Source organism: Camellia sinensis, chromosome 2 (genome assembly GCF_055761805.1).
Source record: "Camellia sinensis isolate YWXY chromosome 2, ASM5576180v1, whole genome shotgun sequence".
NCBI lineage: Eukaryota > Viridiplantae > Streptophyta > Magnoliopsida > Ericales > Theaceae > Camellia > Camellia sinensis.
Window position 1 is genome coordinate 156,346,607 of NC_138962.1, and position 23,915 is coordinate 156,370,521.

Below are 23,915 nucleotides of genomic sequence, written 5' to 3' on the forward strand. Positions count from 1 at the left end.
AGAAGAAGACCTTCATATGGTTGTTTATTGACTTGGAAAAGCAAATGATAAGTAAGTTCCATCAATCACCAAATTAGAAAATTAGTTTCCACATAAGATTTTCTTAGAATACAACCAAATTTATTTTTTTGCTGTGTAGTCTGAAATTATGTGGCAAAATCTTGATAGATATTTTGTGTATCAGTGACCCTTTTAATAATTTCATCATATAACATTCATTTCATGTCCACTCTCCATTGATTTCATGTATAGTGCGATTTTAATTTAAACTTTGATTTACAATTCAAATGTTATAGGTTATTGGCTAATGCAAAGAGATAAAGAAGCCGCAATCATTCGTTGGGGGCAATTACTACATCAAGTAAGCTTTGACTATATTTTAGGACATTTTTAATTTATTTATCAAGTTAGTCATTTTAGTTTCTACACCTATGATCATGAAACTATATAACCTTATTAAATTTAATAAACACCTATGATCTTGAAACTATATAACCTTATTAAATTTAATAAGTCTAGTTGTCAAAAAAATGGGACTAGATACGTCATTTAGACAAGTCAGGGGTCAGACTCGAGGGAAGAGCATAGCACGTCTCATAGCTAACAATGGTGGTAACAAACTTCATCAGAGGAATCTTATTGACAAACACTTTTGTAAGTATATTTTTCATAATTTACTTTTCAAATCGCTACAAGCATTTCATTTAATATGTTTGGTTGTGTTGAACAAACGGGACCTCGATTGGATCAACGGTCAGAAAATTAGAAGGAAAATTGTAAAACACAAGACTTAAAAGGCCTGTTAGGGGGCCGAAATTGCGAAATGACCACATAAACCACCAAAACTTGGCACAGACAGCTTGTTTAAGCCTAAATAGACTTGTAGGAAAAAATGAGACCTCTATTGGATCTCCGGTTAGAAAATTAGAAGGAAAATTGTAAAACACAAAACTTAAAAGGCCCGTTTAGGGGCCGAAATTGTGAAATGACCACCGAAACTTAGCACAGACAGCTTGTTCAAGCCTAAATAGACTTGTAGGAACAAACAGGACCTCGCTTGGATCTCCGGTTAGAAAATTAGAAGGAAAATTGTAAAATACAAGACTTAAAAGGCCCGTTTGGGGGCCGAAATTTTGAAATGACCACTGAAACCACCAAAACTTGGCACGAACAGCTTGTTCAAGCCTAAATAGGCCTGTAGGATCAAACGGGACCTCGATTGGATCTCTGGTTAGAAAATTAGAAGGAAAATTGTAAAACACAAGACTTAAAAGGCCCGTTCGGGGGCCGAAATTGCAAAATGACCACCGAAACCACCAAAACTTGGCATGGACGGATTTTTCAAGCCTAAATAGACTTGTAGGAACAAACGGGACCTTGATTGGATTTCCAGTTAAAAAATTAGAAGGAAAAATGTAAAACACAAGACTTAAAGGCCCGTTCGGGGGCCGAAATTTCGAAATGACTATCGAAACCACCGAAACGTGGCACGGACAGCTTGTTCAAGCCTAAGTAGACTTGTAGGTGAAAACAGGACCTCAATTGGATCTCTGGTTAGAAAATTAGAAGGAAAATTGTAAAACACAAGACTTAAAAGGCCCGTTCGGGGGCTGAAATTGCGAAATGACCACCGAAACCACCGAAACTTGGCACGGACAGCTTGTTCAAGCCTAAATAAACTTGTAGGAACAAACGGGACCTCGATTGGATTTTCGGTTAAAAAATTAGAAGAAAAAATGTAAAACACAAAACTTAAAAGGCCCGTTCGGCGGCCAAAATTTCCAAATGACTACCGAAACCACCCAAACTTGGCACAGACAGCCTTTTCAAGCCTAAATAGACTTGTAGGAACAAACGGGACCTCTATTGGATCTTTGGTTAGAAAATTAGAAGGAAAATTGTAATATACAAGACTTAAAAGGCTCGTTCAGGAGCCGAAATTGTAAAATGACAACCGAAACCACCAAAACTTGGCACAGACAACTTGTTCAAACCTAAATAGACTTGTAGGAACAAACGGGACCTCGATTGGATTTCCGGTTAGAAAATTAGAAGAAAAAATGTAAAACACAAGACTTAAAAGGCCCGTTCGGGGCCCAAAATTGCAAAATGACCACTGAAACTACCTAAACTTGGCACGGGTAGCTTGTTCAAGCCTAAATAGAGTTGTATGAGCAAACAGCACCCTATTGGACTTCCCGTTACAAAATTAAAATCAAAATTGTGAAGTTCATATCGAGGTTTTTTTTTTTTTTTTTGTCAATCTAATATTATTTTTTCTTTTTTCATGTGACAGATTGGCAATGGTGGAAAATAGTTTGGGCTGCATCAGCAGATTTGATTTTGTGTTTTTGAAAATATTTTGACATAGGATTTTGGTAAATGATTTATGGATAAAATGTTTAGCATCAAAATATTTGGTTTTGTGTTTTTGCAAATATTTTGACATAGGATTTTAGTAAATGACTTGTTGGTTAGATGTTTAACATCAAAATATTTGGTTGTAATTTTGAAAATATTTTGACATAGGATTTGGTAATGTATTTATGGGTTTGATGTTAGTAGTTTGTAAGTACTTTGGTATGCATGTTTTAGATTGTCAGAGAATTGTAATTATGTTTATTGGGATTTTTCATAGCTATTAATTTTGAATTAGTATGAATGTCTTGCACAGGTGTATTATTATTTACATTACATTTGGTATATATTGTGCACAGGAAAACAGGTGTTTTGGATTATTTTGAACAGGAAAATTATTAAAATCAAAATTTGTGTACTGAATTTTTAGTGACGGGTGGTATTTTGGTCGCTGTTAATATATTTGGCGACAACATATTGTTTTTGTCGCTAAAAGTTAGTGGTTATTCCAAGAACTTTTAGCAACCAACACTTACTCGTCGCTAAAAATGTGATTTTTAGCGACCAAATTAATTTTGTCGTTAAATAGTACTTTTGGCGACGTATTTATTTGTCGCTGAAACTACATAGTCTATCAAAATTTTAACCTTTTAGCAACAAATTGTAATTTAATAGCGACAAAATATATGATTTTTGGCGACCAATTTTGCTTGTCGCTAAATGTTTACCTACGGTGACAATTTCTGATTTCGTTACCAATACTTTTAGTGACAGGCCTTTGGTGACAAGTTGTATATTTGTCGCCGATTCTTTTGGCGACGGAATTTGTACTTTTGGTGACAAATTTTTGGGTCGCCAAATGTGTTTTTTTGTTGTAGTGAAAGCACTGAAAAGAAAAAATTATATAAAATTAATAATTAGTTGTATTTTTTATTTGTTAACCAAATGAATTTATAATTTAATTGCAAAAAAGTAAAAATTAATTTTAAGAAATGAAACCAAACACATTAGACGTATTTTTTTAGAAGTCATTTCTTGTGTTTTCAACTTATTTAATTATTTGTTAATTTTACGAGATTTTCAGCGACTGACAATACAACATATTAGAGTTTTGGAGACCAATTACTTTGATCATTAAAACTGGAAATATTGTTTCGACAGACATTTACGGACTAATTTTTGTTGTGCTGATGGTAGTGGCTAAAAGGTCGCCCTGAGAAGTAAAAAATATGGATTTCAGCGACAAAATTGCGAAAATGGCAATAATAAATAGACTTTTACGAACAACATAAGTTGATTTGAAAATCGTTTATTTTTTCAGACAAAAAATAAGCTACACAAAATTACATAAACGTCAACGGTGAATCTATAATTTAGCTCAAATTGAATGGGGTGTAAGTAATTAGCCCTTATTTGTCAAAAAGACATTTTAGTTCATTTATGATATCCGTTAACGGCGTTAATTGCGATACAACTTCGATGTAATTTGTTAAACCTTGTTTCGTGGATTTCATTTTTGGGTACATGAAGTACTACTACCAGCTCCTCCTTATTGTTGCTTTGGTAACAGGAAATGTCAAATCACCCGTACAGTCAGACAACTCTTCATAAAAGCTGGTTACTGTTTTACACTTGCTCCCTACTCATAATGATACTGTCTTCCTTCTTCGTGCTGTTTTACGTCTGAAGTTTGCGGAACATGTAATTCCCTATTTCCATTGATGTGTTTCATATTCCAATGAAATTGTTGTCCGTGTGAATTGATATAAAAATTTTATGGATCCCAAGTAAATTACCAAATAAATTACCAAATCTTTGACATGGGTGTTGACCCACACACGTGATTTGTATGGGTCTCACACCTATGTCAGAGATTTGATAATTTGTTTGGTAATTTATTTGAGTCCCTAACAGAACTCAATTATTTATGTAGCAGTCAAATTGTTACTCGTTTTACAGTACTACATAAGTATTTGAAGACTGCATATGAATGAAAAATCAATACTCTTTTTAGGTAATTTATATCTCAGCCCATTAGCACATATGACTCCAGCCAAATGAAAAATGCAACGTCTTACAGGAAAGGTTACAAAAAAAAAAAAAAACAAAAACAAAAACAAATCTACATATCTGATGCATCATCAACAACGTCTTCTGAAGAGTTGTCTGTACTGTCTAATTCACTGTCCTCGTCCATTGTCTTATCAGAGTTCGCTTCATCCGCCACCAATTTCTCATCGATGAGCCAATCAACATTCTGCTTTATAGTGCCGACTTGCCTCTCCAAAGTTGACAACCGTGTCTCCACTTGATTCAGCTTTTTGTAGATATCTTGCAACTGCTGCAATACAAGAGCAACATGAGCTTCAACAATAGATTCAATCTTCTTCGAATCACACATTTTTTAATTATTTGTATGGTTTTACTTGTTAGTTTTTTAAAGAAATGTACAGATTGATAAAATTACACAACACTACGCAGTAAGTATTTATACACTACAAGAAAAAAAGGGTTTTTACGATGCGCAAAGCATGCCGTAAAAATCCTTTTACGACGTGCAACGTCACGTCATATTATGACCAGTCATGGAAAGTTGTTCACTTTCAATGACATGCTTCGCACGTCGTTAAAAACTATTTAACGATAGATTTTGTTCGTCGTTAATACTTTTTTTACGACATGCTATAGTACGCCGTTAAAAACTATTTAACGACAGATTTTGTGTTTCGTTGATACTTTTTCTACGACATGCTATAGTATGCCGTTAAAAACTATTTAACGGCAAATTTTGTGTCATTACTTTTTCTACGACCACTTTTGCATGCCATAATTTGGTGGAACAAACAACAACGCTGATTGTGTGCCGTAAAATATATAATACAACAACTTGCTCAGCCTACCATAGATAAGTAAAACATACCATGACATACATGGAACCCTGTGGAATATTTCAAATAATGACCTAATTTGCTTGCCGTAAAATGTGCATTTTTTTTTTAATTCAGCATATTCTATTTGCCTGTTTTGTACAATCTAATATTACAAACAAGCTTTACAAAATATTAATCAACCACGACAATATTATTTCAACCATAAAAAATAAACTATATATATATATTATAAACATTAAAAAATTATCAATATATTCATTCCAAACATCCAAAACCTAACTGCAAGTTCAAAAACATCCAAAAGGACTATTCTTAAGTTCTAAATTATCCAAAAAGTTATAAACCATCCAAAACTGTACATATATAAGTTTGTAAACATTACCCAAAACTATTCAAAAATTATAGAAATCTATTCATCAAAATCCTCAAAAACTATCCATAAATGTTAGTTCTACTCAAAATCAAAGCTAATGAAATGGGTTGGCCAAGCAACAGTGCTTCCAATAACATCTTCAAGCACAAACATCTCACGATTAGAGCAAAACAATGGCGCATTGACTATGACATGGTTAACCCATACTTTTCAACACCCAGGGCCAAGAGGCACATGATGTACCAATGCTTTAGAATCTGTTGATACAATTGTGCCTTCCGCAACAACCACCTTTGTTCCATCCCAATTCAACAATTTGCATTTGACATTGTTGAAGGATTCACCATTTCCAATTTCATTTGCATCATGCAACTACCATGAAAGCAATACATAAGATAAGCTAATGAATTGAAAATAAAATTAAAGTTATTATTAATGCCATATAAAATTTACCCAAATATCTTCATCGTCTTCATTGTTTTCATCACCCTAAAAAAAATATAATACAATATCAAGTTATACTTGTTTTTCCAAATTTTGTAGACGATGTGGGATGCATATGAAAGTTTGACAAAAGCTCTTGAGTAGAAAAGCAAGCAAGCAAACAAAAGCAGAAGCACGAGAAAAATAAAAATGAGTAAATTAATAATGCCATACAAAATTTACCCAAATATTTTGTTGTGAGTGCATTCTACATTCACCACATCCACGCACCCTCTGTTTACATCTACCGTTTTCCCCACCCTAAAAAAATCATAATACAATGACAAGAAACATTTGTTTACTTAAATTTAGAATCTTAATGTAATCCATATGCAAAATGACAAGCTTGAGTAGAAAAGCAAACAAGCAAAAGCACAAGCATGACAAATGTGCAAGTTCACCTGAGTTTCTCCATGTGAGTGTCCATTTGCCCCTTTGCTTGGCTCCTGCAAATATTAATCAATTTTTTATTTTTACAAACTTTGTGAAATATCCATATATCTAAAATGGGAAGTACCAAAGTTAAAAAACAATTAAATTTTATAGGAAGATAAATTTAACCTCATATATTGTAACATTGTTCATTTTTTTTTTTTACCTCATTTTGCCCTTTTTCTTTTAACATTTCAAGTTTCATCTCCCGGAATTCTTGTGCTGATAGCAGCAATTTTTCATTTAGTTGTCTCATATTTTGATTTTGGTATGCTTATGCATCAACTTTCGATGGCAATGCTCCAAATCCAAGCCCTCTTACACTACCAGGTCGTTTTGGACCAAACGCTTGAACAATTGCATCATCTTTGATAGACATTGACCCTTTTTCTGTAGAAGGCTTGTGAAGCTCTTGAACCTTATTCTGCAATATATAACATTTATGATAAGGAACCCAAGTCTGCTAACTACAAAAACAAGTGCAAAACTCACCTATGAGTTATTTCATAAACTGAAAGGAAACACCACCCCCATTACTTTATTGAGCATAATTACGGCATGTTGCTGATGGTAATGCTTAGTTCAAGTCTCAAGAAAACAACACTAATATTTCTTCTCTAATCAAATCCAAAAACCCAAAATCCATAGTTTGTACTTATATCCAAAGAAGAAAAAGAGGAATATGACGTACGAACTCTACTAACTACAAAAATAGGTACAAAACTCACCTCTGAGTTACTTCACCACAATAAGACAAGTAATTATCAAACAAATTGAAAAAATAAAGTAATATCACAAGCACAACTTCATAGGTTTTGTTTAAGACAAACTAGACCTCTACATATCAAAAAAAAACAAACAAAAAAAAAACAGTAAAACAAACTGGCAATTTGTTTAACATCCATACCAAAACAAAACAGCATAGCAACAGCAACCCAAACAAAACAGCACAACAGACAGCAATCTTTCAATTGTAAAGCAATTGTAAAGTAGCAGCCAGCAATCTTTCAATTGAATTGAATGAAATCACAAGCTTTAATAACATATTAAGCTAATTCATACCACTGCTTCCTGAAGCACTTCATTGATAGGTTTCCCCTTCTGCCTTGTATGTCCTTTGATCCAAACATCCACTCTAGACATGGAATCTGGGTCTTGGCTTTGATTTTTCTAGAAAAGAAATAAAAAATTAAAACATAGTACAAAATTAGAAGCAACAAAATCAAAATGCTTTCGAAATAAATGTTGTCTATATTGCCAAACTTACCATGTCTTCCTCTAGTCGTGCATAGCCTTTTCTACTCATCGTGTGTAACACCTTCTGCTTTGCTCTCATCTCTTTGAATTTTTCACTCTTTTCCTCAGTGTAAACATTTGAAATGCCCACATTTATTAAGAATTTGTAATCTTTATCTTAATTGTTATGAAAAGAAATGAACTTCTACATAAAACTATTATGAAAAAACACTTACAATGAAGCTTTTTCAAAGTCGATTTTTCACAAATGCCTTCCATTCATCCATTCCAATCTTATCAGGTTTGGTGAGGGCAATATTACGTGCTAAATGACCTTTACCTGCTACCGCGAGAGTTCTTACTTTTCTTGATAGTTCAGACTTGTAATTGCACCACAATTTTGCGAACTTTTGCATCACATGTCTTGTGGATATCATGTATTTTGTATCTAAGCTGCATTTTCATATAACCAAACATTTAGTATTACAAGAAGGGGAAAAATAATGATTTGTTGTATAAAAATTAACTGCATAAACATACTACCTTCACACAAGCCCATAACTTATCCTTAATCTCATTTGGAACTTCATTCCACTGTTTGATTGATTAAAAATAATAATAAAAATAAAGTGTAGCTAAATTATTATTCACCAAAAATAATCATTCCATCTCATTCCATTGAACTAAATATAAACCTTCAATTTGTGGCTAGACCATTTATCTTCTAGGAATTGTTTTTATTTAGGCAATGAGCTAAAGTGGCATAAAACTTGAGCAGCTTCTACTTAAAAGCTGTCATTCTGCACAAATGAAACCTTCAAAAAAAAAAAAAAAACAAAAAAAGAGAACAATACAAAACAAAATAAAAAAACAAAAAAAAAAGTGTGAAGATTGAGCTTTATGTTTTATGTTTCTCTGCTTGTTTAGGTCAATCAAACTTATTCACATGCATATGCTAACAATTGCTACCAATCTAAATGAAATAAATTATTAAAATTATAAACCAAATCAAAATAAAGCCTTGTATACCAGTCTAGACATGTTCATGGAGTGATTAAGAATGTTTTTTAAAAAAAATAAAGAGACAAAATTAGAGATATTACTAGAGGCAATAACAATATCTTTTCCGAAGTCGTGTGCTTTTGCATAAAAAATGTGAATTTGGTATAAACACAAACAGTGATAATGCCCACAATACACATCAGCAATGTTTATCTCGTAACTTTGTCCTCTCCACCTAGTTTCCACATCAGTTTGCACAAAGTACAAAACAAACATCAAATAATCGTAATAACCCAAAATTTCTGTGAAACCTCAAGCTAAACAGTGAAATGTGATCTTATTTTATTGGACCTTCAAAAAAATGCAGATACGTCGGGTGATATTTTATTGGACCTTCAAAAAAATGCAGATGAGTCAAGTGACGCAATGGTTGAGCAATCTCTGCAAATACTACATGAACTTCAATGCCTAACACCAAATACCATAAAGTTGGTCCTTTTCACAATAAATGCTAGTTTAGTGCACTACAAAACTTCACAACAGCATAAACAAAAATGACATCACCAAGAAATTGCCAAGAAATAGCATGGAAAGAACATGACTAAAAGAGGGACAAGCTTTAGAAAAAACACCTATGAATAAAGATATATGAATAAATACAAGAAGCATATACTTGGACTGCAAAGAGTGAAATTGACAGCAATTAGAAATTGGCTACTTGCTCTTTGGCTAACATAAAAAGCAGCAACAGAGTTTAAAACAAGCTTTGCCCACATTCACAAAAAGAACAAAATCAATGCTTAAAAACCCTGAAGAACATAAACCCATAATTTCAAAACTTCCAAACCAGACTTTAAAATATGATAACCGCTAAGCCATGGCAAACATTCAGCTAAAGCAAAGCACACCAACCCCCAATCATTATGCCTGATTGCTACCACCCCTTGGACCCCTGCGCATCCGTCCACGGCCACGTCCATAGCTTAGTCTCAACTCCACCTAAGCACCTACTGTGTTTCAGCGTCAAAAATTAAAAAAACTACAAAAATGTTACAGCAACTCAAATGAATTCCTAAATTCTGGCCATTTCATAGAGATGGCAATGAACATGACACTAAAAATCTTGTCCACTAGAAACAAGCTCTCCATAAGATAACAAAGCCATCATTGTGAGAGAAGGTAAAGAGAGCATCAATTCATGTCAAACACTAATTTCTTTTCTGCAAAAAATTAAAAACCTTCCGGGAATAACAGTCAACCTCTAAACCCCATACAGGAAAGTTACTTTTTCCCAAAATCTAATAGAGCCAATCTTTTACCACAACATTAATTTTTAGTACAACAGTAAGTAAACCTTATTATTATTATCAAAGAACCTATGTTGGCATACTCACACATTAGGGGAAACCTGTAACGCCCTCCAAATAACAACAATATCCACATTCTCAGATAAGCAAATAAGCTATATTCACATTCTACAACAGATATGTATAACCACAATATCCACAGATACGCATAAAAGCTATATCCACACATCACAAAGATAAGCATATAAGCTTTATCTTCACTTCTTTAGACAAGCATATGAGCTGTATCTACGGAGTTCATCCCCTATCTTCTCCCAACACTATCCGGTTTAGAGGTACATCCCCTATCTTCCCCTAAACCGCGGAGTACATCCCCTATCTCCTCCTCTACACATAACGTATATAAACACATTGGTTCTATATACAATCACCCAATACATACAATTAATGTATTCTATCAACCGTCAAGTTCCATGACACATTTCATTGATTAGTTTCAGTTTGCCTAATCATCATGCATTGTCTACAACAATCACGACTATCCTCCACTGATAGCCCAAAGCAGTTATTTCTAAACAGAAAATAAATGCACAAATGGATATTCAATCAACATTTCATTTCTTCATTCTTCCCAATTAATTATCCCAATTAATTAAACAATGTAATTAGGTCAATTCCCATAATTAACATTTCAACCCTTAGGTCCCATTTTCATCAATGATTCAACAATCATTCCATTTTTCTATGCCAAACATGCATCTAGGTTTATTATGAATAAAACCCCAACTTTTGTAAAATTACACAAAAGCCCCAAACTTTCACAAAATTACCAAACCAAGCCCAACATCTCAAAATACCAAAATTTAAAGACAAAACCCATGGAGAGGAGTAGGATATCCCTACCTTGAAGTTTTAGCCAAAAAGGAGATGAAGACTCGAAGATCAACGTGCTCCAAATCCAAACTTTTTCAGATTAAATCGAAGCTCTCAACACCCTCTATCTTTTTAACAAAGGCCCTAGGCTAGATTCACACCCTAGGGAGATCAAATCTTAGAGAGAATGTAAGTTTAGGGAGAGAGAGGCTCGGATCAAGGGTTAGATCAAAGAAAAGAAGTGAAAAAGTGATGTTTTAGACGCTGCTGCACGCTGATATAAAACACGCTCGCTCGAGCGAAGTCTTGGTCGCTCGAGCGACCAGACACAGAAAACTCTCGCTCGAGCCAAGAAGTTCTCGATCGAGCGAAGAAAAATCCAGACCGCTCGAGCGAAAGAAGCTCGCTCGAGCCAAGAAAGAAAGCTCTCAGGTCCAGAACCAGGTGCAACTGCTCTCTCGAGCGAGCCACTCTGGCTCGACCCACCAAACACGAACCCCACTCTCGCTCGAGCGACCAACTCCTCGCTCGAGCGAAGGTCCAAAATTCTGGGCAGCAACACTTGGCTCCCGAACACAACCAACCTGTAACAAACCTGCCTAACACATCCTATAACTCAAATATGAAGAAAAAGGAATGTAAACACGATAATAACCAACTACCAACATCCACGGACACATGTCCGGATCACTGTACAACAAGGGTAAACCCGGGATTGCTATAACCTCCCCCCCTTAAAGAATTTCGCCCTCGAAATTAAGCACAAGTTTTCAAAACAAGTTTTCCCCCATTTTAAACAATGTTACACCTGAACATTCAATAATTCGACCTATTACCGGTCATCCCATCCCTTTAACAAGAGACATATCACAATATGTAAACAACATATATATTTTCAACATGCATCAACATTATGCACTATCTTTCCAATTTCAACAATATATTTAACATATATAGTGTTACAATCAACTTCCATATGAGGCAAGTTCCAAAACATACTTCCAATAATCAAAACATTTTCAATGTTTCACAACTTAAGACATATACAAAAGCTCTTAAGTTCAACAAAATGTAAAATTTAAATACAAGATCACACATCAACAAACAAGTCCGGATATTTCTCACGGACTCCCAACTCACGTTCCCAAGTGACTTCCTCCACTTCGTGATGTTTCCACAAGACTTTCACCAAAGGAATGGTCTTGCCACGCAGGACCTGATCCCGCCTATCCAAGACCCGAACCGGTCTCTCCTCATACGAGGCATCCTCATCTACCTCTAAATCGGTCCAATCCAACACATGTGATGGATCTGGCTCATACTTCCGAAGTATACTCACATGAAACACGTCATGCACTCCGGACAACTGCGGCGGTAAGGCTAACCGATAAGCAACCTCACCTATCCTCTCAAGGATCTCAAAAGGACCAATAAACCGAGGGGATAACTTCCCACTCTTCCCAAACCTCATCAAACCTCGCCTAGGTGATATCTTCAGAAAGACATGATCACCTACCTCAAACGCCAAAGGCCTCCTCCTACGGTCGGCATAACTCTTTTGTCGACTCTGGGCTGTAACAAGCCTCCTGCGGATAAGCTCAACTTTCTCCGTCGTCTCCCTAACCAACTCCGGACCCAACAAAGGTGCATCACCCACCTCGGCCCAACACACTGGAGACCTACACGGTCGGCCATACAAGGCCTCAAACGGTGCCATACCGATGCTAGACTGAAAACTGTTGTTGTAGGCAAACTCTACCAATGACAAGTGCCTCTCCCACGTCCCACTGAAATCCAGGACACAACCCCGAAACATATCCTCGAGGATCTGAATAGTACGCTCGGACTGCCCGTCAGTCTGAGGATGATAGGCCGTACTAAAGGTCAACTTAGTGCCCAAGGCACTCTGTAAACTCTGCCACAACCTAGCAGTAAAACGAGGATCTCTATCTGAGACGATCGTCACTGGGACCCCGTGCAATCTCACTACGTCCCGAATATACAAATCGGCAAGATGATCTACCGAATCTCTCACGCGCATAGGAATAAAGTGCGCCGACTTAGTCAACCGGTCTACAACCACCCAAATAGCATCACTACCCCGCTGAGTCCTCGGAAGACCTACAACGAAGTCCATAGTGACATGCTCCCACTTCCACTCGGCAATAGGCAAGGGTTGCAACAAACCCGCTGGCCTCTGATGCTCGGCCTTCACTTGCTGGCAAGTAAGGCACTTCGATACGAAAACAGCCACATCTCTCTTCATACCCTGCCACCAAAACTGGCGACCCAAATCCTGATACATCTTAGTACCTCCCGAATGCACCGCAAGGCGCGAATGGTGAAACTCTCGGAGTACTTCCTCTCGGCAAGACTCCGGTACAAACAAACGGTCTCGGTATCTCACACTCAGGTCGGGATACACCGTCAAACCCTTCTCAACCTTCCCACTAGAGATCTTCTCTCGGAGGGATTCTACCTCAAGGTCACCTCTCTGTGCCTCTAACACTCTAATCACAAGTGTAGGTTGCGCAACAACAGAAAACAAGGCCGCAGCTTCAACAGATTCGCCCAGTAGCAAATCAAACTCGCCAAGTGCTCCCAACATCTCCCATTCCCGGATGGCTATACAAGCTACATCACTAATGGTCTTCCTACTAAGGGCATCGGCCACAACATTGGCCTTTCCCGGATGATAATGCAACTCAAAATCATAATCCTCGATGAACTCCATCCATCTCCTCTGCCTCAGATTCAAGTCTCTCTGTGTAAACAGATACTTCAAACTCTTGTGGTCTGAGAACACCTCGAACTTCTCACCATAAAGGTAGTGCCTCCAGATTTTCAAGGCAAAGATCACTGCTGCTAACTCTAGGTCGTGTGTGGGGTAATTCTTCTCGTGTATTTTCAACTGACGTGAGCCATAAGCTACCACTTTCCCCTCTTGCATCAACACACAACCCAAACCCTCTCGTGAGGCATCACAATAAACCGCATAACCCAACCCTCTCTCCGGAATAATCAACACCGGAGCGGTGGTCAATCTAACTTTCAACTCTTGAAACGACTTTTCACAAGTCTCACTCCACACAAACTTGACTCCCTTCCGAGTCAGTCTAGTCAACGGTGACGCTAACCTGGAGAAATCTTTCACAAACCGACGGTAATACCCAGCTAATCCCAGAAAACTGCGGATCTCAAACACACTCTTAGGTTGTGCCCAATCTTGCACTTCCTCAACCTTGGATGTATCAACAGACACCCCTTCCCCGGATACCACGTGGCCTAAGAATTTGACTTCCCTCAGCCAGAACTCACACTTCCCAAACTTGGCATACAGCCTATGGGCTCTAAGTAACTCAAGCACCACTCTCAAGTGTTCCTCGTGCTCCTCCTCTGAATGCGAATAGATAAGGATGTCGTCTACAAAGACGACCACAAATCGGTCTAAGAACTCCCGGAAAATCCGGTTCATCAAGTCCATAAAGACTGCCGGTGCGTTGGTAAGCCCAAATGGCATCACCAGAAACTCATAATGGCCATACCGCGTACGGAATGCCGTCTTCGGAATATCTTCCTCCCTGACCCTCAACTGGTGGTAACCCGATCTCAAGTCTATCTTAGAGAAACAACGGGAACCCTTCAACTGGTCAAACAAATCATCTATACGGGGCATATGGTACTTATTCTTAACCGTAGCCCGATTCAACTTCCGGTAGTCTATACGCAATCTCAAGGCACCATCTTTCTTTTTAACAAAGAGTGTCGGTGCTCCCCACGGTGAAACACTAGGGCGAACAAAGCCCTTATCTAGCAATTCCTGGAGCTGAACTTTCAACTCAACCAATTCTGCTGGAGCAAAACGGTAAGGTGCCATAGAAATCGGCGCCGTACCAGGCACTAAATCAATAGAGAACTCTATCTCTCGGTGAGGTGGTAAACTAACAAGATCTTCGGGAAAGACATCCGAATACTCACAAACCACCCTCGGCAACACAAGCTGGGTCTCACTACTCTCACCACTCTTAAAGCTGGCAAGTAGACTACTAAGCTCACTTCGCCCTCGCGAATCAAACCCCGGTGGCAAAACACTACCAACCCGGTCTCCCAAGAAATGGAACCACTCCCCGCTCAAGGTACATAACGTGACCCTCTGGCGGTAGCAATCAATAACAGCCCGGTATGACGATAGCCAGTCCATACCCAAAATAACATCAAAACCCTTCATGGGCATGACAACAAACGGAAAAGGAAGCCTATAGTCGGCGACCTCTATATCACATCCTCTAACACCCTGTTTCAGAATCAACTCACCACCCAAAGGCGATACCACACAAATAGGAGATGCTAACTGTGCTAACTCCAATTCCAAAACAGATGCAAATGCAGCAGATACAAAAGAATGAGATGCACCCGTGTCTATCAACACACTAGCAACCGAGTTGCAAAACAGAAAAGTACCTCCCACTACTGATGGAGCTGGTACTAAATCCTGCGCGGTAACAGCATACACGCGCCCCGTAGGCCCCTAGTCTACCTGCTCACCTCTCGGAGCAAAAGACTGCTGCACAGACTGGGATGACGAAGCTCCCGGATTGGCCCTCGAGGCCTGCACAGACTGAGCTGGCTGAAAACCCTGCGTCTGCCTAGAACCAGACGCTCCCGAAGTGGCACTCAACTGTGGGCAAAACCTTTTCAGGTACCCAGGCTGTCCACACTGATAACAAGTCAAGGGCTGCCTCCTGCCCAAACTCTGACTCTGCGGTCTAGCTGAAGAAGAAGCAGCTTTCTGACCCCCACCCTTCTGCGGACAAACTGAAACCTTGTGACCCAGCTGGCCACACTTGTAACAAGTGAATTCCCCCTGACTGCCTCTCCCCGAGCCTACACTCGGCACTGGAAAGGTTGATCTAGAGACTGCACCCTGAGACTGCTGAGGGTTATAACCCCTCTGTCTCCTGCCATCACACTGACTATCCTGGCTCCTCTTGGAGCCCCTCTGTTCTTCCTCCTCCTCCTGCATCATAATCTCCATATGAGCAGCAGCATCAACTAGGTGTCTATACTCTCGGATGTAAGACCCACCAACTCTCAACTTGAGGCCCCGCCTCAACTTCCGCTCAAACTCATAGCAACGACGTTCCTCAGACACCACCAGTTCCGGTGCAAACCTGGACAGACTGGTAAAAGTAGCCTCAAACTCGGCCACTGACAAGCCCTGCTGTTTAAGCCGGCTAAACTGATCCCTCAGCTTCTCCCTAGCTGCTGCAGACAAAAACCTCTCCTGAAAAGCATTTATAAACGCCTCTCAAGTACCACCAACACGAGCCTTCTCGTACTTCCACCATTGACCCGCATCTCCCTTCAGCTGGAAGGATGCCAAGGTCACTTTCAGTGCTCCGTCCTCAATGCCAAGCATCTCGAACGTCTTACTCATCTGTTCTAACCACTCATCAGCCTTCAGTGGCTCCTTCGGATCCCCGATAAACTCGTCCGGATTAGACCGGAAAAACTCCCTCTTCAAGAAAGAAGGCCCTGTCTCAGCTGCCTGATTCCCAGCTCTAAGAATACCCAAAGCTCCTGCTATCTCTCTGGCCAAGGCATCCATAGCCTGCTGACCCACTGGCTCGGCCACATTGGCCTGCCCAGCTCCCTCCTGCACTGCCGGAATCTCACCCGGTAACGGTACTTCCTGCCTCGCAGGTCTACCACGCCTAGCTCCTCTTCCTCGTCCTGACATCCTAATAAAGGCAACACAGAACGTTAGCACATTCATAAATGTGCCGAAACTAAACACTCACGCCCTAATGCATGGACAACTGTAATTCACTCCACATAAGCACATAAACACATAAGCACTTACGAATTCCATTTCCGGATAATGATAGTCCCGTGGCGTTACTAGAGTTCCGGTTAGAAACAGCATTGATCAAGTGCTTTTCCAACAAGACTCCCAAAAACCCAAGGATCCAATCAACATCCTAGAAATTAAATCCCATACCCACATAGTCACATAAGCATGTTATCAATTAAGCACATAGCATATGATACTACATCTAAGTCTCTATCAAGCGAGACAAACCCATTGTGATACTAATCACTTCCCACGTACCCAAAGTATTCGAACCCGGTACGCTCTGATACCAAGTTGTAACGCCCTCAAAATAACAACAATATCCACATTCTCAGATAAGCAAATAAGCTATATCCACATTCTACAACAGATATGTATAACCACAATATCCACAGATACGCATAAAAGCTATATCCACACATCACAAAGATAAGCATATAAGCTCTATCTTCACTTCTTTAGACAAGCATATGAGCTGTATCTACGGAGTTCATCCCCTATCTTCTCCCAACACTATCCGGTTTAGAGGTACATCCCCTATCTTCCCCTAAACCGCGGAGTACATCCCCTATCTCCTCCTCTACACATAACGTATATAAACACATTGGTTCTATATACAATCACCCAATACATACAATTAATGTATTCTATCAACCGTCAAGTTCCATGACACATTTCATTGATTAGTTTCAGTTTGCCTAATCATCATGCATTGTCTACAACAATCACGACTATCCTCCACTGATAGCCCAAAGCAGTTATTTCTAAACAGAAAATAAATGCACAAATGGATATTCAATCAACATTTCATTTCTTCATTCTTCCCAATTAATTATCCCAATTAATTAAACAATGTAATTAGGTCAATTCCCATAATTAACATTTCAACCCTTAGGTCCCATTTTCATCAATGATTCAACAATCATTCCATTTTTCTATGCCAAACATGCATCTAGGTTTATTATGAATAAAACCCCAACTTTTGTAAAATTACACAAAAGCCCCAAACTTTCACAAAATTACCAAACCAAGCCCAACATCTCAAAATACCAAAATTTAAAGACAAAACCCATGGAGAGGAGTAGGATATCCCTACCTTGAAGTTTTAGCCAAAAAGGAGATGAAGACTCGAAGATCAACGTGCTCCAAATCCAAACTTTTTCAGATTAAATCGAAGCTCTCAACACCCTCTATCTTTTTAACAAAGGCCCTAGGCTAGATTCACACCCTAGGGAGATCAAATCTTAGAGAGAATGTAAGTTTAGGGAGAGAGAGGCTCGGATCAAGGGTTAGATCAAAGAAAAGAAGTGAAAAAGTGATGTTTTAGACGCTGCTGCACGCTGATATAAAACACGCTCGCTCGAGCGAAGTCTTGGTCGCTCGAGCGACCAGACACAGAAAACTCTCGCTTGAGCCAAGAAGTTCTCGATCGAGCGAAGAAAAATCCAGACCGCTCGAGCGAAAAAAGCTCGCTCGAGCCAAGAAAGACAGCTCTCAGGTCCAGAACCAGGTGCAACCGCTCGCTCGAGCGAGCCACTCTGGCTCGACCCACCAAACACGAACCCCACTCTCGCTCGAGCGACCAACTCCTCGCTCGAGCGAAGGTCCAAAATTCTGGGCAGCAACACTTGGCTCCCGAACACAACCAACCTGTAACAAACCTGCCTAACACATCCTATAACTCAAATATGAAGAAAAAGGAATGTAAACACGATAATAACCAACTACCAACATCCACGGACACATGTCCGGATCACTGTACAACAAGGGTAAACCCGGGATTGCTATAAAACCAAACCAGGTTTGCCACTACTTCCAGTTTCAAACACTATTAATAACTTCACATAGGACATAGTAGAAAATGATTTCAAAAAGCAAGTCCATCAGGCAGCAACTAATTCCCCCAATTTGTAGAAAACAAGCGACTACTTGCGCATAAGGTGCAGATGCACATTGCCACAGCAAATTATATATATATAACAGAATTCACAATAAGGTTCACCTTCAGAATAATCAAGTGATTCACAGTGATGTAAAGTTATGATATGTTTAATCAAACCAGAAATATTTACTTATAAAAAACATGTATTTGATAGAACCAGAAGCCAATGAGCAGACAGCTAAATGCTAGCCACTAGACACTTAAAGAACCTAAAATAAGAAGAAAACTTTATTGATGGAAAAGATTACAACAAAAACAAGAGAGGGTGCACAAGCATCATAGCGAACAAATAGATCCCAACTAGGTTGGCACCCAAACGCACGCCCAATCATATGCTAGCACCCCAGGAAGTTGATGAGAAACCAACCTCCACAACACTACACAACAAACCGATTACAACACCAAAGTAACAAAGCAAATGACCCAACTGAACTGCCCCAGTAACAACAACAGCAGCAGATTAACAGATCCAGAGCAATAGAGTCAGATCAGAACAGCAAGCTGAAGAAAAATAGAGCAACAGCCAGAACAAACCAGTGGCAGAGCTCACACAAATTAGCAGCACCACACATGAATGAAGTAACAGCAACAGCAACAGATTAATAGATCCAGAGCAACAAAGTCAGAGCAGAACAGCAAGCTGAAGAAAATAAAGCAACAGCCAGAGCAAACCAGCACCAGAGAGAGAGAGAGAGAGAGAGAGAGAGAGGAGGTTCAGAAAATGAAATGGCAGCCTGGTAGGGAATCAAATTAATAGGAGGAACCTCAATGAGAATGGTCACATTCCGGAGGTGATTCAAGATTGTCGCTTTTTAAAATCAGGAAAAAAAAATGTTATGTACCTAGAAAAAAACACTATCTAAAATTCGTAATTTCTTATTGTGAGGGTCGCACAGAATGAATCTAATCACTAGATTTCAAAATTTTTAGTACTTTTCTAATACATATCCTTCTTATTTTAAAATTACCTTTTAAAATTACCAATCTGAATTTGGTTTTATGGAGCTCCAATAATCTGACTTTCTATGTCTCATCAAAAGGTTTTGAGAATTAATGAATTTGACAGCAGTGGTGGGGCAAGCTGACAGATTTTTTTTTGGTGGGGATACTGAATTTTTTTTTGTGAAAGACAACATTTTTAGGAGTTCAAAATCAGTAAAATTTGAGGTGCATCACACAAGTCATATATGGACTCACTTGAGAGACTTTGCAAAGGGGTTTTTAAGTAAATTCCCATTTGGACCAATTGTTCATTCCAAGATTCCAAATACAAAATCGGCCACAAGATTTGAAAAAGGTAAAATGTTCCTGCAGATGAGAACTACCCATGATTAGTTAAGACTTGTATATTTGGTAAACCCTAATAAATTATTGATAACACAAAGCCTTAGACAGCTAACACATTTTTTTTTTTTTCTATTCAAGACAGTTAATACATTCTGTTGTTCCTTTTGATGACACTATATAATATTCCAAATCCTCCATTGACTCTATGATACACATTTTTGAGAGAATTTTTTTATTTTGAATATATGGGAGAAAGCTGTAATATGGGAAGGGGAACCTTTGTTTACGATACTGTGATAAGACTTGAGCCTTTGACTCTCTAATAACGTATACAAGAGTTCTGGTAAACTGAATAGGCTCTAATTGGTTTCTTGTTAGGCTTCTGTGCGAGTTTGCAAGATAATTTTCAATTAAAAATAGAGTTTTGTTGTTTATGAGTAATCCTCCAAACCCATGATCACATTGATAAGGTTTGCAATTGGATAGAAGGACAATATAGTATTGAAATCTTAGTAAAATAAGGGGCAGCTTCCTTCTCTTAAAAAATAAAAAATAAAAAATAAAAATACTCAAGTTCTACCAACTCTCCAAATCATTCAATCATGTTCTAAGAAAGAATCAAATAAGATTAAAAAAATGTAAAGAATAACTGTCCACTATTCATGATTGATTTCAAATTTTAAATTTTGTTCATTAGAAATTGTATGCTATCTGCATTCAAGTGCAAGGCTAAAATCCACAATAATGAAAGGAAGTAAACTAGGGTACCCATATAAATGTAGACAATAATGTAGTTGTCCTCTTTTGGATTGAGTACCCACTACTAAAACTAGAGTAAAGACAAATTTAGTTGGTTAAACAGTGCTAATCCAAACTGTAAGTCCAGAGTCAAGCATCCCGCCCTGCAAACACTCTAACACAGTTCAAACATTCATAGCATCAACACTACGCAACAAGTCCTTTGCTGCAAATTATTAAAAGAATAAATAAATAATGGTGCAGCAATGACATTATGACAAGAAAACCTTTGCTAGAACCAGTAAGCTAGCCACTTAAGATATAAAGCTAGATGCAAAGTACACTGCTCACATAGGCATAAAATATTCATTCAAATGCTCAAAGCTCTTACAACATTAATCTAGTTCTTATAACTCAAATGCCCAATATAAAAACAAACAGCAGATGCATTTCATCCATCCATCAGTTCAAGCACAGAAAGGGGCAGATTCCACATTGCATAAAAACAAACAGAAAAGGGAGGAGGGGGATATAAATATATATATATATATATATATACCGAGAGAGAGAGAGTCAGAGATAGAGAGAGAGAGAGAGAGAGAGAGAGAGAGAGGGGGGGGGGAAACAAGGGTTTCAGGAAGAAGGAAGAGAAGAGAGAGTGCCTTACCGGTCGAAGTCGAAGAAGTCAAAGCAGTCAAAGTAGTCGAAGCAGATTACAAATTGAAGCCAAGTCCAAGTCGAAGCAGTCAAAGCAGACTGCGTCAATGGACCTTTCTTCTCGTAGTAAGTTGAAGCAGACTGCGTCAATGGATCTCCACCGATTCAATTGATTGAAGAAGTGTTTGAAGAAACCTTTCCCCTTCACCTACGTCTCCCTCTCTTCTTAGAAACTCTGTTTTTTTTTTGTATTCTTTTTTTCTTTTTTTTGAATTGTATCAGTCTGTTTGATAATAAAAAAATAAATTAAATTTTTTTTTTTGATAAGTGGCGCCAAAAAAATTGGGTTTTGGCACCTGAAGTATTTTGGGATACCATTCACAACCTACATAGTAAGTCGTAAAAAGTGGCTTATTTTTAATGGCCGGCAGACACATGCCGTATATAACTGATGTACTAACGGCATGCTATATGTATGTCGTAGAAAGTTTTATTAATTACGGCGCGCAATGCAAGCCGTAAAAAAATTATCATTTTTACCATTAACGGCCTGTGCAATAGACACGTCGTGGTTAGTCTATTATTTACGACATGCAAAAAAAGCAAGTCGTAAAAGTGAGAAATTACGGCTTACATTCATTGTATGTCGTGGATGTGGTGCCGTGAAAAGTCAATTTTGTTGTAGTGATAAGATATGGTACATGACTAGTATGTTTTCACAAGACCTCATGCATTGTAACTTACATTGTATTAATTTCTCAAACCGGCCGAATTCATGTTGCACACATTCGTTCCTTCTTTCATACACCAAGTCATCTGTTCAGTACCTTTGACCGTCCATTATTTGTCATTTACAACACACATGCATTGTATCTTCCATCAGCACTATCCCACTGTCATTGATTTCCACACCCACAGTTTATCATGCATTCACATTCGTCATTTGTATTTGTGCCCCAACCCTACTTTTGGTCTACCCCAACCCAATTACATGTCTATTCATCCATAAAGCTTACCAACATTCCTCTTATCAGATACATATGCCTTTCCAACTATACCCAACATATTAAATGAAATATTCAAATTAATTCATTTGCTTTTATTCAGTTTGGGTAGGTGTTTCCACCAAACAATAATCAGTGTGTTTGGTTTGAATTTTTTGAATTAAGTTTTTTGAAAACTAAGTTTTTTGGTTTTCGTATTTTTTTGTTTTTAGTGAATATTTTTAACATTTTAAATATTTTTTTTACTTTTTTAGATGCACCTTACTTAGATATATCTAAAAAGTAAAAAATTTGTGAAAAAATATTTTAAAAAATTAATAAATACATAAAAATACAAAAAATGTACATAATTTTCGTATTTTTTTGTATTTTTAGTATTTAGTGAATTTTTAAAAGGTTTTTTTCACAAATTTTTTACTTTTTAGATATAATTATGTTAGGCATGTCTAAAAAGTAAAAAAAAAATCTTAAAATATTAAAAAAATTCAGTAAAAACAAAAAAATACAGAAAATAAGAAAGTAAAATTTTCTGAAAATTGTTTTTGGAAAAATGGAACCAAGCATAGTGAATAATTTTGTTTGCATGTTTAAACCACAACTAAAGCAGTACATGTTTCCACCTACCACCAACGTATTAATGAGTAAGGGTTTAAGGAAATTTAACATTTACAACCAACTACTATTCAAGTTTGCAACCAGTGTTGTTTCCTTTGCATTTGGTTTTGTTTCTGCGTCCATATATTCTTCGTGAACTTGGGAAAACAAAGTTGGACTCAATTAAGAACCGTCACACGTATGGATGCACACCTTAGTAAACGCGGTCGTGGACAATCAGTTGCAATTGGTGACAGCTCCCGACCGAAGTCACCAAAGTTGGATTATGCAGGTGGGTATATCGATTCCTTCGGTGATCGACGTTTCTTTGAAACAAGGTTCCCACTATGGAGTTTTGAACCTCTACGGGATTACAATTGCATCCCAATACAAGATCCTAGCTTGGGAAAGTATTTTGGAATTCCAGTTTCACTGTTTGCCAAACGAGTTCAGCGTGAACACCACTATCGATGTGTTTTTGTCAAGGTTACTAAAGTCCGATCGGTTGAAATGCAACGGCAATACCGTCATGTCAGCAAGTCCCAAGTTAGGCAGTGTTTGCAAACTGAGATTGATCAAATGACTCGTTGACTCATTAGGCACTCACGCATAGAGGACACAAAGGCAGAATCGAAGATGCATGGATCGAACCCGGCATCTGCGATCAAGGCTATAATGGAAGATCCTGCACTGTTGTCGGACCCTGACCTTTCAAATTACTCAAACTCGAAGGTTGTTGATTTGAGCGAGGATTAGGAGAGCTGAAGATGTGTATGACATAGTAAGCGTAGTGGTGTAAGATGCCATCCTGGTGCGTAAAAATCTGTCATCTTGGTGATGACAGACATGGGGCCTTTGGCATGAGTCATGGGTTTCCTAAATTT

General features: G+C 38.1%; 1 protein-coding gene and 1 long non-coding RNA gene across 9 annotated transcripts; one reads left to right on the top strand and one right to left on the bottom strand.

Annotated features, from left to right (window-relative positions):
* The first annotated feature begins 466 nt into the window (after window positions 1–466).
* Window positions 467–2,662, top strand: LOC145819719 (uncharacterized). The gene is made up of 2 exons (XR_014360487.1): window positions 467–654; window positions 2,297–2,662. It is a non-coding gene; the product is annotated as an uncharacterized LOC145819719 (long non-coding RNA).
* Window positions 2,663–4,345: 1,683 nt separating this feature from the next.
* On the bottom strand, window positions 4,346–22,805 carry LOC114289568 (uncharacterized). Of its 8 annotated transcripts, none has more exons than XM_028233329.2 (9): window positions 21,444–22,805; window positions 8,010–8,226; window positions 7,805–7,891; window positions 7,600–7,707; window positions 6,704–6,961; window positions 6,507–6,551; window positions 6,289–6,366; window positions 6,076–6,111; window positions 4,346–4,699 (listed from the first exon to the last, which is right to left on the bottom strand). In XM_028233329.2, the coding sequence occupies exons 5-9, from the start codon at window positions 6,791–6,793 to the stop codon at window positions 4,481–4,483; spliced, it is 468 nt and encodes a 155-aa protein (XP_028089130.2). In that variant the 5' UTR covers window positions 6,794–6,961; window positions 7,600–7,707; window positions 7,805–7,891; window positions 8,010–8,226; window positions 21,444–22,805; the 3' UTR covers window positions 4,346–4,480. The 8 variants fall into 8 exon arrangements, with proteins under 8 accessions (XP_028089130.2, XP_028089119.2, XP_082772061.1 ...); XM_028233318.2 differs by having other exon boundaries at window positions 7,805–7,897; XM_082915935.1 differs by lacking the exon at window positions 21,444–22,805 and adding exons at window positions 8,317–10,183; window positions 18,603–21,248 and having other exon boundaries at window positions 7,805–8,226.
* Window positions 22,806–23,915: the final 1,110 nt, after the last annotated feature.